Source organism: Salvia hispanica, chromosome 5, assembly GCF_023119035.1.
Source record: "Salvia hispanica cultivar TCC Black 2014 chromosome 5, UniMelb_Shisp_WGS_1.0, whole genome shotgun sequence".
Classification (NCBI taxonomy): Eukaryota; Viridiplantae; Streptophyta; class Magnoliopsida; order Lamiales; family Lamiaceae; genus Salvia; species Salvia hispanica.
In genome coordinates, this window is record NC_062969.1 from 2,823,753 (window position 1) to 2,836,216 (window position 12,464).

A 12,464-nucleotide genomic window follows, 5' to 3' on the forward strand; every position below is an offset into this window, starting at 1 on the left:
CGAACGTGCGGCATTAGTCAACTATATATATGTTGCGCGTATGTTTATATTATGAGTATTAGATTTTATTTCGAATATTACATGTATATCAGTCATTCAGTCTCGACTATATAAATCCCATTTGAAATAAATAGCCCTTAATGATGCATAAAATACTTTTTAATTAAAAGATCATGCAAGCTAGTACTATAGAAAGATAAATAATATACAAGAAGAATTTGAAGTATCAGCACATAGATTTGTTCTCTCCCACTACTGAAATTTGTAAGGAATATTGTATCGACATTGATACATTCAATGATTCAAGTCACTACAAACAATTATGAAAATAATGGACTAATAATTAAATACAGTATGTAACTTTAACTAGTTCAAGTCACATGTTCTCCTGCACTATCAACAATCATTGAGTATTGATATTTGAAATACTCCATTATACTTATCTCTAAATCATTGAGTAATGATTTGTTTTAAAATGTCTAGTTTCGCCAAGCCCACCGAAAAGCCCAAAGTTAATGGTCCACCAAATATACCAATTAAGATTGAGCCCACTATTATTCGAATAAGAATCTTAAAACAAAAATATTATTTTCCTTCCAAAATTAATTATGAATAGGACTTACATTTCTACAAATTAAAATGCACATTAAATTAAATAAACCAATATGGAGTAAAATTTAAGAAGAATTTTCCAAGCCAAGATGACGTGTCTGTTCTCCATCAAGGTAGCTCCGACGGCAAACCGCATCACATAACCCCTCTGATCACTGCATGCGTCATGTAAATCTTCCCCGATTCGTTTATCGTTTCCAGTAATTTCGCGTTTATATTGTTCCCCGCCTCCTCCTTTGACACGATCTGGTGATTTCCGCTGATCTCGATCGGTGAAATGCGGAAGCACACGGTGGCGAAGTTTCTCGGCACCACCACCTCGAATCGCTTGTTCATTCCGATCAATCCTTTGAAAATTAAAATTAAAATTTGAAGATAATTTATAATAGAAATATTTAGGAATAAATAGAATATATGAGAAAAAGTAGAGAATTCTAGAAGAGAAAAAAATAGGATGAAAACTTTAGAACAAATACATATGTAGTCTATATATGCCTATTGTAAATATTTTGTAGATGTTAAGTTTCGCAAGTTTAGTTTTTTTTAAGTTTTCAAATACGAGTGATAAAGTGATATATTAAATTAGTTTTCGTAAAATTAATTGGACCGTGCATCACGCGAGAGTAGATACCAGTGACGAATAATATACAACAAGAATTCGAAGTGTGAGCCCATAGATTTGTTCTCTCCCACTACTGAAATTTGTAAGGAATATTAGATCGACATTGATACATTCAGTGATTCAAGTCACCAAACAATTACAAAAATAATGGACTAATAATTAAATAAAGCATGTAACTTTAACTAATTCAAGTCACATGTTCTTCTGCACCTATCAAAAATTATTGAGTATTGATTTCTGAAAGTACTCTTATCTCTAAATTATTGAGTATTGATTTCTTTAGAAATGTCTAGTTTTCTCAAGCCCATCGAAAACCCCAAAGTTAATGGTCCACCAAATATACCAACTAAGATTGAGCCCACTAGTTCTTTGAATACGAATCTTAAAACAAAAATATTATTTTCCTTCCAAAATTTATTATGAATAGGACTTACATTTCTACAAATTAAAATGCACATTAAATTAAATAAACCAATATGCTAAAATTTAAGAGGAATTTAAGAGGGCGTTTGCATGTTCTTGAACAACTTTCCAAGCCAAGATGACGTGTCTGTTCTCCGTCAAGGTGGCTCCGACGGCAAACCGCATCACATAAACTCCTCCGATCACCGCATGCGTCATGTAAATCTTCCCCGATTCGTTTATCGTTTCCAGTAATTTCGCGTTTATATTGTTCGCCGCCAACTCCTTTGACACGATCTGGTGATTTCCGCTGATCTCGATCGGCGAAATGCGGAAGCACACGGTGGCGAAGTTTCTCGGCACCACCACCTCGAATCGCTTGTCCATTCCGATCAATCCTTCGAAATTCTTCGCCATTTTGATGTGGCTCCGCAGAAATTTCCTCAGATTCGCGACGCCGTAGCTCCGGATCACGAGCCATAGTTTCAGAGATCTGAATCGACGGCTCAGAGTGATCTGCCAATCCTTGTAATCGATCACCGATTTCTCATCAGAAGCTTTGTTTCTTAGATATTCCGGATATGTCGAGAGCGCTTTCACCAGCGCGCTTGGATCCTTCACCCACAGACAGCAGCAATCGAGCGTTGTGAGAAACCATTTGTGCGCGTTGAAGCTGAAGGAATCGGCGTTTTCAACGCCGTCGAGGAAATGGCGGTATTCCGGGCAGATGCAGGCACTTCCGGCGTAGGCGGCGTCGACGTGCACCCAAATTTTGAACTCCTTCGCCACAGAGCAGAGCGGGCCGAGCGGATCTACTGCGGTAGACGACGTCGTTCCGATCGTTGCGCACAGAAACAGAGGAACCAGGCCTGATTCCACGTCAGATTCGACTTGAGCCCGAAATGCCTCTGCTGTGAGCCCGAATTCGGTGGCTCTCGACGTCGCCACGGCGCGGAAATTGCTAGGGTTGATTCCGGCAATCTGAGCTGCTTTCTGCAAAGCAGAGTGCGTCTGATCCGATCCGTACACAACCAATTTGTTGATGTTCTCTCTCCCAATCTTCTTCAGGACTCGATCCCTGGCGGCGACCATTGTGCAGAGTATGGCCTCGCAGGTGGTCCCCTGCAACACGCCGCCGCCGCCGCCGGAGAAGAGAAACTCCGACGGAAGCTGGAGCATCTTCCCGAGCCAGTCCATCACGATGCTCTCGAGCTCGGTGGCGGCCGGAGACGACATCCAGTTGAATCCGACCACGTTGAATCCCGTGCTCAGCATTTCCCCGAGGAATCCAGCGATGCTTCCGCTCGAGGGGAAGTAGGCGAAGTAGTTAGGGCTCTGCCAGTGTGTTAGACCGGGGACGATGTCGTTCTGAACGTCGTGGAGGATTTGTTCGATCGGTTCCGGTTCGTTTGGGGCCGAGTTAGGTAGCCGGTCCTTCAGGTATCCCGGCTCAACTTGGCTGCGGACTGAGTACTTATCGACGTTCTTGTAGTAATCTGCGAGAAAGTCAACGACTAGATGACCTTGTCTCCTGAACTCCTCTGGGTCTAGGGGTTTCATTGTGGCGATATCACTGGTTTTCGATTTCCGATTGTACATGTTAGTCATTAGATAAGAATTTGGAATTGAATTACAAACTTGAGAAATTGAAAGAATAATTTGGGAGTGGTAGATGAATGAGGATTGTGTTTTTTTATGGTTTGTGTATATGAAGGAAGGAATATGGCTAATGCATATATATACATAGTGAGTGAAGAAAAGGTCGTGGACGTGTTATGGTAGTAGATGGGGAAGTTGAGATATCTAATTTAATTTGAAATTTCACTTTTTTTAATAATAGAGTGTGTTGCTGGACGGCATTATATAATTTTTTGCATTGTATTTTAATTAATTAACCGAGTTAATTTGTTAGTATGTCACGTAAATTTGAATTGAACTCGTCTCTAGCTCTCTTTACTCAGTCCAAGTTATCATGTTTTAATCTAGTTTTATTTTTTTGATGTGGCCTATGCGGCCATAGGATTTCATCGACAGAGAAAAAATCAAACCTAGTAATATAATGATTGTGTTTTGCTACTTTTATAATGAATTATATTTGCGACACAATTTTTTTTATCTTAGGAAGTTAAGTTACACAGAAGGTTTTGGGGTGTCAACTCACAACTGCCAAGTCAACAATCGGAAACATTAATTGTGGTAGTGTGTAAACAAACTATAAATGGAACGAAGTCGCACTTTAAAATTCAAAAATATTAATAAAATGTAGTATAATAAATATGACAATAAGTTTTAGATATACTTAAATCCAAACATGGTGAAATTTTACCAACTAAGCCTGAATCTACTAGCTTAATTTACACGCGATTGGTGAAGAAGGTCGCCATTGGAATTGGAAATAGACAAATAGTGCATACATGGGTCAATATTATAATTTACTTCAGTAGGTATTTATTGCTATAAATTTTGAGTTTGAAATTTTGAAATAATAACGTGCATATATATTTTATATACGAGAATTTAAAATAAATTTAAAATATATAAATGCAGGGGAGTGTTGATTATTCATTGAGTCGGGCACATGATAAATAAAAATATATCGTGAAAGAGCTAGAGATTTCTGGAGAGAATATGATGCATGTTTATATTATTTGCTTTAGTAATTTTAAATTTTAAAATACACATGCATATCTCTTTTAATAATTTCATTTGTTGTATATTTTCTCTTATTTTATTCTCTATTCACCTAACTTTTTAATATTATTTTTTAAATTTCATGTCCAAGAGAAGTTTTCGGCAAGACAGAGGAAGTATATGTTTGAGGCAAAAAATTTTTAAAACAGAACTTGCAATTTGTCCTCTGAGTTGTGTTTATTTAGTATTGAAATTTAAACGTTTTTGTTTATAAAAAAAAAGTTAAAAGTCGCATTATAGTGGATTTATATATGAGCCTTTAGCCTTGGTATTAACGATATTATCACTAAGCCAACACAAATACATGAGCTTTAGGGTTCTGATATTAATTCTACTATGTAAAGACATAGAACTACCTCCATCCCATAAAAGTTGATACAAAATTTTTGGGCATGAAAATTAAGAATTTATATTAAATTAATAAGAGAGATGAAAAAAGTAGGAAATATTTTAGAGTAAAGTAAATGATGAAATAAAGTAAGAGTGATTAGATGTTTTGTCTTTTTTTAAAAATGAAATGATTCAATTTTATTGGGACGGACTAAAAAGGAATACGACTCAACTTTTTCTTGGGACAGAGGGAGTACAAAACAACAAGAATAAATCACTTCATGAAATGAGATGGGTCTTGCAATTGAGTTGGACTTAAAGTTTAAAACGTGCTTATTAAAAATTATAGCCCAAATTTTGTTATGCTAACTTTTAAGCCCAAATCTGAATATACTAATAATGGAGAGTGTTATATTGTTAACTCAATGCTTAATTGCTAACTACAACTCAATAATAGTCATTAGATATTTAAATTAAAGGCCTAGATCATTAACCACAAAACGTCAATACGATCAACAAAAAACATCAATAAGGCTATATGATTAATTCCAATAAAAATCAATTGGGGTATTAATGTCAAGTTAGTTATAACTAACTTTTAAAAGAAATCCCAAAACTTTAAATTCATATAACATGTATCAAATTAAAGATAATTTTATAAGGATTCCAATGATATACTACATGCATGTGTTCCGACGTTAAAATTTGAAAAAAAAATCTAGAATTTTCATATTTTTCGTACACAGGCTAATGTCAATACAGCTAAGATAATATGTCAATATAAAGCATATACAATGTCAATCCTAAATTTGTGTTGACATTCTCAAAGCATTGTGTTAATATTTTCGAAACACTATATTGACATTTTCATCCAAAACCCTAATTTGGCGTTTTTTTTTTTAATTTTTTTCGATTTAATTAATAAAAACGAAAATTACACGTGGCAAATTATAGACCACACGTTTTTTAAAATCATGTGGCCTTAAATTAGTTATAGTTAGCAATTAAATAATGAGTTAGCAATTGATCACTCCCCTACTAATAATACGGTCGATACCTGTTTCCGTTATTCAGACAATAGTCCGACTCACAATTTTCCGAATAATTTTATACCAAAATCATTATTTGTTCAATATAATTTGTGTTTTGCGTCTTTATTGAAGATACGTCAATTTAAGTAGATCAAAAGTTATGACTGATTATTTATTGAGTGAAGAAAGAAAAATAGATGCTATAAATTTATAATATTTTTAAACTTAGACAAAAGGGTAATCATGAAATCAAATTTTATTAGAACTACAATTTAAGAATAATCATTTACGTAATTAACTCCTGTAACAAACTCCTGTAACAAAGACTAAAAGTTATGGTGTTACAAAATCAGCAAAGAGTAGCAAGAACGAAATACAATTGCAGTGAAGCAAAGAAAATGTAACAGTAAAGTAGAATGGAGTAACAGTGAATTGGACAGAACGAATACACTCGTGAATTTTTAACTAATTCAAGTAGAAGAAGTATATGTAGAGAAGTGAATACAAGTAACTGCGTTCAACAAACTATTGAGCTACACTAAAGACTCACAACTAACAATAACCAAAAGGAGGTTATGACATACCGTTACACCGGAAAAAAAATCTATTATATCCAAAATATTCAAAAAAATAATTCTAGTGTTCAACTACTTCAAAAAGTCCAAAACAATTAAACTTCACCACAATCAAATCTTGTTCATACAATCATTCTTTTTAAATTTTAGTATAAATAACATAAATATATATATGGGGAACGTTAAGGTCCTACTACCTCCTTAGAATTAAGCATCAAACAGATCACAACTCATGGATCATTGGATTGGATGGTTGTGATAAACTACATATTAGACTAAAATTCTACATTATTAGTCAAGTTACATTATTACACTTTTATGCTACATTATTTTACTAAAATATTACATTATTAGCTAAGTTTCATTATTAGACTAATAATCTACTCCCTCTGTTCCCTCATAGTTGAGGCGGAACTTTTCGGCACGGAGTTTAAGAAATAAATGTTGAGTGTGTTAAATAAATAGATAAAAAAGTAAGAAAAAGAAAAAAGGTAGAGAGAATAAAGTATACTAGTACTATTGCTTAAGCACTTGTTAACTTTGACAGATCTTATTTTTAAAAATATATTTAGAAACTTTATTGAATTTGAGATATTATAAGTATAAGTAATTGATAGTACACAAATTAAAATAGACTTTTTTGACATTGCAAATTTGTAATATGAGACTTTGACAAAATTTAGAAGTAAATTACAGATTCTTCTATTGTGTCAAAGTTTAAAAGTAAATTACAATTTCTTCTATTATTAATTAAAAATATAATAAAAATTAAAATTGTTTATGGTTTAACTTTTAACTTGTTATCTACTTTTATTCTTATTATTATACTCCTATTTACAAGTAATACATATATTGTTTAGGCTCTTTAATAGACTTAAACTTCAAATGATCTAAAATTTGATAACCTTTCTCTAATAATAAGTAAAAGATTATCTTATTTTTAAAATAGTAGTATTGCTTAATCACTTGTTAACTTTAAGAGATCTTATTTTTTAAAAATATATTTAGAAACTTTATTGAATTTGAGATAATTTAGTATTAATTAGCCGATTTAATTTGTTAGTATGTCACGTAAATTTGAATTGAACTCGTCTCTAGCTCTCATTACTCAGTCCAAGTTATCATATTTTATTATCTAATTTTATTTTTTTTGATGTGGCCTATGCGGCCATAGGAGTTCATCGACAGAGAAAAATTCAAACCTAGTAATATAATGATTGTATTTTGCTACTTTTATAATGAATTATATTTGCGACACAATTTATCTTACGAAGTTAAGTTACGCAGAAGGTTTTGGGGTGCCAAGTCAACAATCGGAAACAATAATAAACCTTATTATGATAGTCTGTAAATTAAGAAACCTTATTGTGATAGTGTGCATACAATGTAGTACTATAAATGAAATAAAAGTCGCACTTATAAATTCAAAAATATAAAAAGATTGGCGTGTTGATATGATCCTACATCACAGGATTTATTTATTTTTTGATTCATCATATTTTTCCCATAGATTGTTTTCTTATTAGATAAATTATGATAGTAATATTCTAGTATTATAAATAGGTTGTCGATCAATGAATAACAAGTTTGTGTTATAGATTTCTCAAACCATAAAACCTTTTCACACAAAGTCCGACGGGAAGATTCCCGTGGGCTGCGCATGAAGAAACCCTACCCCCAAGCTGCTCGACGGGAAGACTATCTCGCGCACAGGTACCAAACACCTTCCGCCGACCCCTCTAATAAGGTGCTGGGCTTCAGAAAACGTCCTGTTGAGAAGATTTGGTATTCATTCAAAATTGTTCACTGGTCATTACAATATTCACGCCTTTTAATAGGCTTAGAGAAGGATAATACATGTTAAGATTTGCTCTAATTACACAATAGGAAAATATATCAATTCCCTTAATTATGCGATCTCAATCAATCTTGTTCTCTTTTAATTGATTCATTCCAACGCTCCCCTCAAGTTAAGTAATGGGATCACTCATTCTTAACTTGCCCAATACTTCACGGAAGCTCCTAGCATCAACGGCTTTTGTAAGAATACCCGCCAACTGGTCTTCAGGTCTTCAGACCTCACAAAAGGAAGTTCTACCGTCTTGGATTCTATGTTGTCCTTGATGAAATGTCGATCCACCTCGACATGCTTAGTACGATCATGCTGGATTGGATTCTCAGATATGTTAATTGCCGCCTTATTATCACAAAACAACTTACACGATTTATGTGAGTTCAAATCCAGCTCTATCATCAACTTCTTCAACCATAAAATCTCTGTCAATCCACTCTTGATTCCTCGGAACTCTACTTCAGCGCTCGATAGTGTTACCACCTTTTGTTTCTTGCTCCGCGCTGTGACAAGATTTCCTCCTACAAAGGTGAAATAACCAGCAGTTGATTTTCTGTCATTTGAATTTCCTGCCCAGTCAGCATCTGTAAACCCATGAATCTCCAAATGTCCATAATTCTCGAACAAAATTCCATGGCCCGCAGTCCCCTTTAGTATCGAACGATCCTCAGTGGTGCTTCCCATTGAGTTACTTGAGGCGCATGCATGAACTGACTGACTACTCCAACTGCATAAGCTATGACAGGTCCCGTGTGGGATAGGTATATCAGTTTCCCAACCAGACGCTGATATCGAGTGCGGTGAGTAGCTTCAGCTCCTTCTACTATCTGCAGACCGTGATTCTGAACCATAGGAGTGTCAGCTGGCTTGCATTCCAGTAGCCCCGTTTCAGCCTGTAAATCAAGAACATACTTCTTCTGACTGATAAAGATCCATTTTTTCGATCTCAGCACTTCTATACCTAGAAAGTACTTCACCAGTCCTAAGTCCTTCATTTCAAATTCTGTGAATAAACTCTTCTTTAGTCGATCCATCTCCTCTTCGTCATCACCAGTGAGGATCATATCATCTACATAGATGATTAGACATGTGATTTTTCCTTCTCTCTTCTTTAGAAACAGTGTGTGATCAGAATTGTTTTGCTTGTACCCACACTTCTTCATCACCTCTGTAAACCTTCCAAACCAAGCTCTAGACGACTGTTTTAGCCCATACAGTGTTCACTTCAGCTTGCAAATCTTCTCTCCTTTAAATTCCTCAGCAAATCCAGATTTATAATTAACTCCTGTCACAAGGACTAAAAGTTAGAGAATTGTGGTCCTTGTGGAGTTGGTGTGCACGTAAATGAAATACATGTATGAGTTTTTAATATTATCATCACGTAAATGAAATACTTGTTATTTGGTTCTTTTGTACCTTTGTTCATGACATATCTACAAGACTACAACCGATTTCTCATCATCACAAAAATGGGATTTCTTGAATATATAGATATCGGGTTTTATAGGGTTGTCATTACTAAAAATGACATTTTAATAGTATTTCCTTACTATGAGAAGGGGAACGTGAAGAAATTATTATTAGATAGATAACTAAATCAGAAGACATAATAATTGTTCATTGTCGTGGATTATTTATATGAAGATGAAGATTGGGTACACGAAATCAAACATATAAATCATATATATACGTGAATCTTGTGATGAGTCGGAAGGATATAAAAAACTAAGTATTTCGTCATCAACAATAGCCATTATTTTTGTTTGTTTTCATAAAAAATATACCACCTACTCATCATCCTAACTCTCGAATTTTTTTATTTTCAAAAATATGAACTTGGAAAAAAACAGTTTTCCATAATTTACACAAATTTTATAAAGTAAAAAGAGTGTAAAAACTGAACTCTTTTGTTACGGTATAAGAGTAAAGGTCAATTTTGATTCTAAACATATAACCAAAATATGAATTTGATAAAAAAATATTCACTTTTTGAAAAACAGATCCATAAGTACATAACAAATGAAAATGTTGACGAAGTAGTCCTTTTTTTAACGGTTCCGTCAAAAAACTAACGGCCAAAGCGAATTGCACAGTGGCATGACCGTTAGTTTTTTGACGGAACCGTAAAAAAAAAAACCACTCTGACAAGGATTTCATTTGTTATGGACCTGTTTTTCAAAAAGTGAATATTTTAGACTAAATTCATATTTTGACCATATATTTAGGACTAAAATTGACTTTTACTCTTGTAAAAAATATATATACACAATTCTATAATGATTTATTAGCTTTCTCTATGGAAGAGTTGTAACTAGAATTGTTTGTGCATTAAACTGACACACAAAAATACCAAAAATAGGGATTCACGTGTAGAATTCGATCAAACTAATAAAATGGATTATGTAACAAGTATTTCTGCTGTCATGTAATTTATTGTTGGGAAATTGGTCTCTAAAATTATGAACTTTGCCTAAAATTTGGTATTTCCCATGAACTTTGAAATTGGTATATAATATCACGAACTTTGCATTTTGTTTGGTATTTCCCAAACTCACTCAAATAAGATATTTTCATCAAAATCTTATTTAATATAGGCAACCTTGATATGTTTTATAATATTTGAAACCACTTTTTAAGTTCATAACATGTAGCATAAAAAGTTACGTTGAAAACTACGTTGATTTAATTGTGTCAAGTATGATAAAAAAGCCTCGTAAGTTAGTCAAATATAGCAATAAACATGCCGTGGGAAATACCAAACAAAATGCAAAGTTCGTGATATTATATACCAATTTCAAAGTTCATGGGAAATACCAAATTTTAAGCAAAGTTCATGGTTTTAGAGACCAATTTCCCTTTATTGTTCAACAGGTAACTTAATTATGAATCAGTGTTTGATATGACGTACTCCCTCCGTCCACGAAAATTCGTCCCGGTTTGACCGGGTACGGGTTTTAAGAAATGTAATGGAAAGTGAGTTGAAAAAGTTAGTGGATTGTGGGTCCTACTTATATATATTAGTTTTATAGTAAAATGTGAATAGGAATGAGTTAGTGGAATATGAGGTCCACTATCAAAAATGCTAAGAGTGAAATGGGACAAATTTTGGAGGATGGACGGAAATGAAAAAATGGGATAAATTTTGGTGTACGGAGGGAGTAGTATATAATTTTAAGCATGTACCATAAAATGGTGATAAGAATTTCTAACAAGAGGTAGTGACAAAGTAAAGTGAAATGAATATTAATTTATGGGCACATTGTGCAACATACTATTGATTACTTAAACCTATTTTTGGGAAATAAAAGTTTAAGCTAAATGAAATAATAAAGTAAATCAGGAAAACAGTCTACACACTGCATGTTTTGGGCCCCAATATAATTTAGAGTCAACAACTTAGTTGGCTTAATAAATGTGTGATGTCGCATGCAATTTCCGTCCAAATTTGTCAAAATATTTGTCAAAAACCCCACAAGAGAGAGACAAAAAGTCGAAAAATTCGCAGGAAAAATAGGATTAAGGACAACGCTAAAAATATAGCAATGTGATTTTTTGTTCAAATTTTGTACGGTTTTATATTATTTCGTGTGAATATAAATCTAAATCAGAGTCAAAAAAATTACTAATAGGGTGTGAGTCAAAAAAAATTAGTTTCCGTCCAAATTCATAGATTTCAATTTAGTAATTAATAGGTTCAAATATATTACCAAAATCATCAAAACATTAAGGGGATGTTCGGTTTGCATGATTGTATCCGAGATTAAATTTGTAGCTCAACAAGTATTTCGCCATCAAGAAAGAACTTCGCTTTTCTCCCTATAAATTTGAATAACTTGTGTATATATGTTGATTGTTATGGATTAAAAGTCTAATCGTCTAAAAAATCACAAAGTTTAATTCTGCTATCACACAAGTATCTATTTAGTAATCATATTAAGATCATAATTGATGTCACTGTCAATGAGTTAAATAATGCCATCAAATTCATGAAAAAAAAAAGTTATTGTTTGGTCCAAAAACATCAATAATATATTGCATGTAGTTAATTGCATTGTTTTGTCAAGGGAGAATAAATCTGAACTTCAACTCATAGTTTTTCTAGATGATTTATAAATTCACGGAACGAAACGAAATTTGATCAAATTTTAAGATATTTTACGTAACTTGGACCAGATCGAATTAGTCGATCGATAGAATGTTACATTTGGACATGTCAAAACAGTATATTATCTATTCATCAAATAGTCTTTTAAATTTTCAAGGTTCATATACCAAGTTACTCTTATTTTTTTATCAAAACATCTATATATATGTATAAAAACATAAATGTGAAAAGTTTAAGCCACTCC

General features: G+C 33.2%; 1 protein-coding gene across 1 annotated transcript; it reads right to left on the bottom strand.

Moving 5' to 3' along the window:
- Positions 1-1,560: 1,560 nt before the first annotated feature.
- LOC125187762 (tyrosine decarboxylase-like) lies at positions 1,561-3,349 on the bottom strand. Its single transcript, XM_048084393.1, has one exon. It carries the CDS (start codon positions 3,242-3,244, stop codon positions 1,721-1,723), a length of 1,524 nt encoding a protein of 507 aa, XP_047940350.1. The 5' UTR covers positions 3,245-3,349; the 3' UTR covers positions 1,561-1,720.
- Positions 3,350-12,464: the final 9,115 nt, after the last annotated feature.

What these genes read in the sequence shown, in the direction of transcription:
- LOC125187762 (XM_048084393.1), bottom strand. Translation starts at nt 3,244, where the DNA reads ATGACTAACATGTACAATCGGAAATCGAAAACCAGTGATATCGCCACA.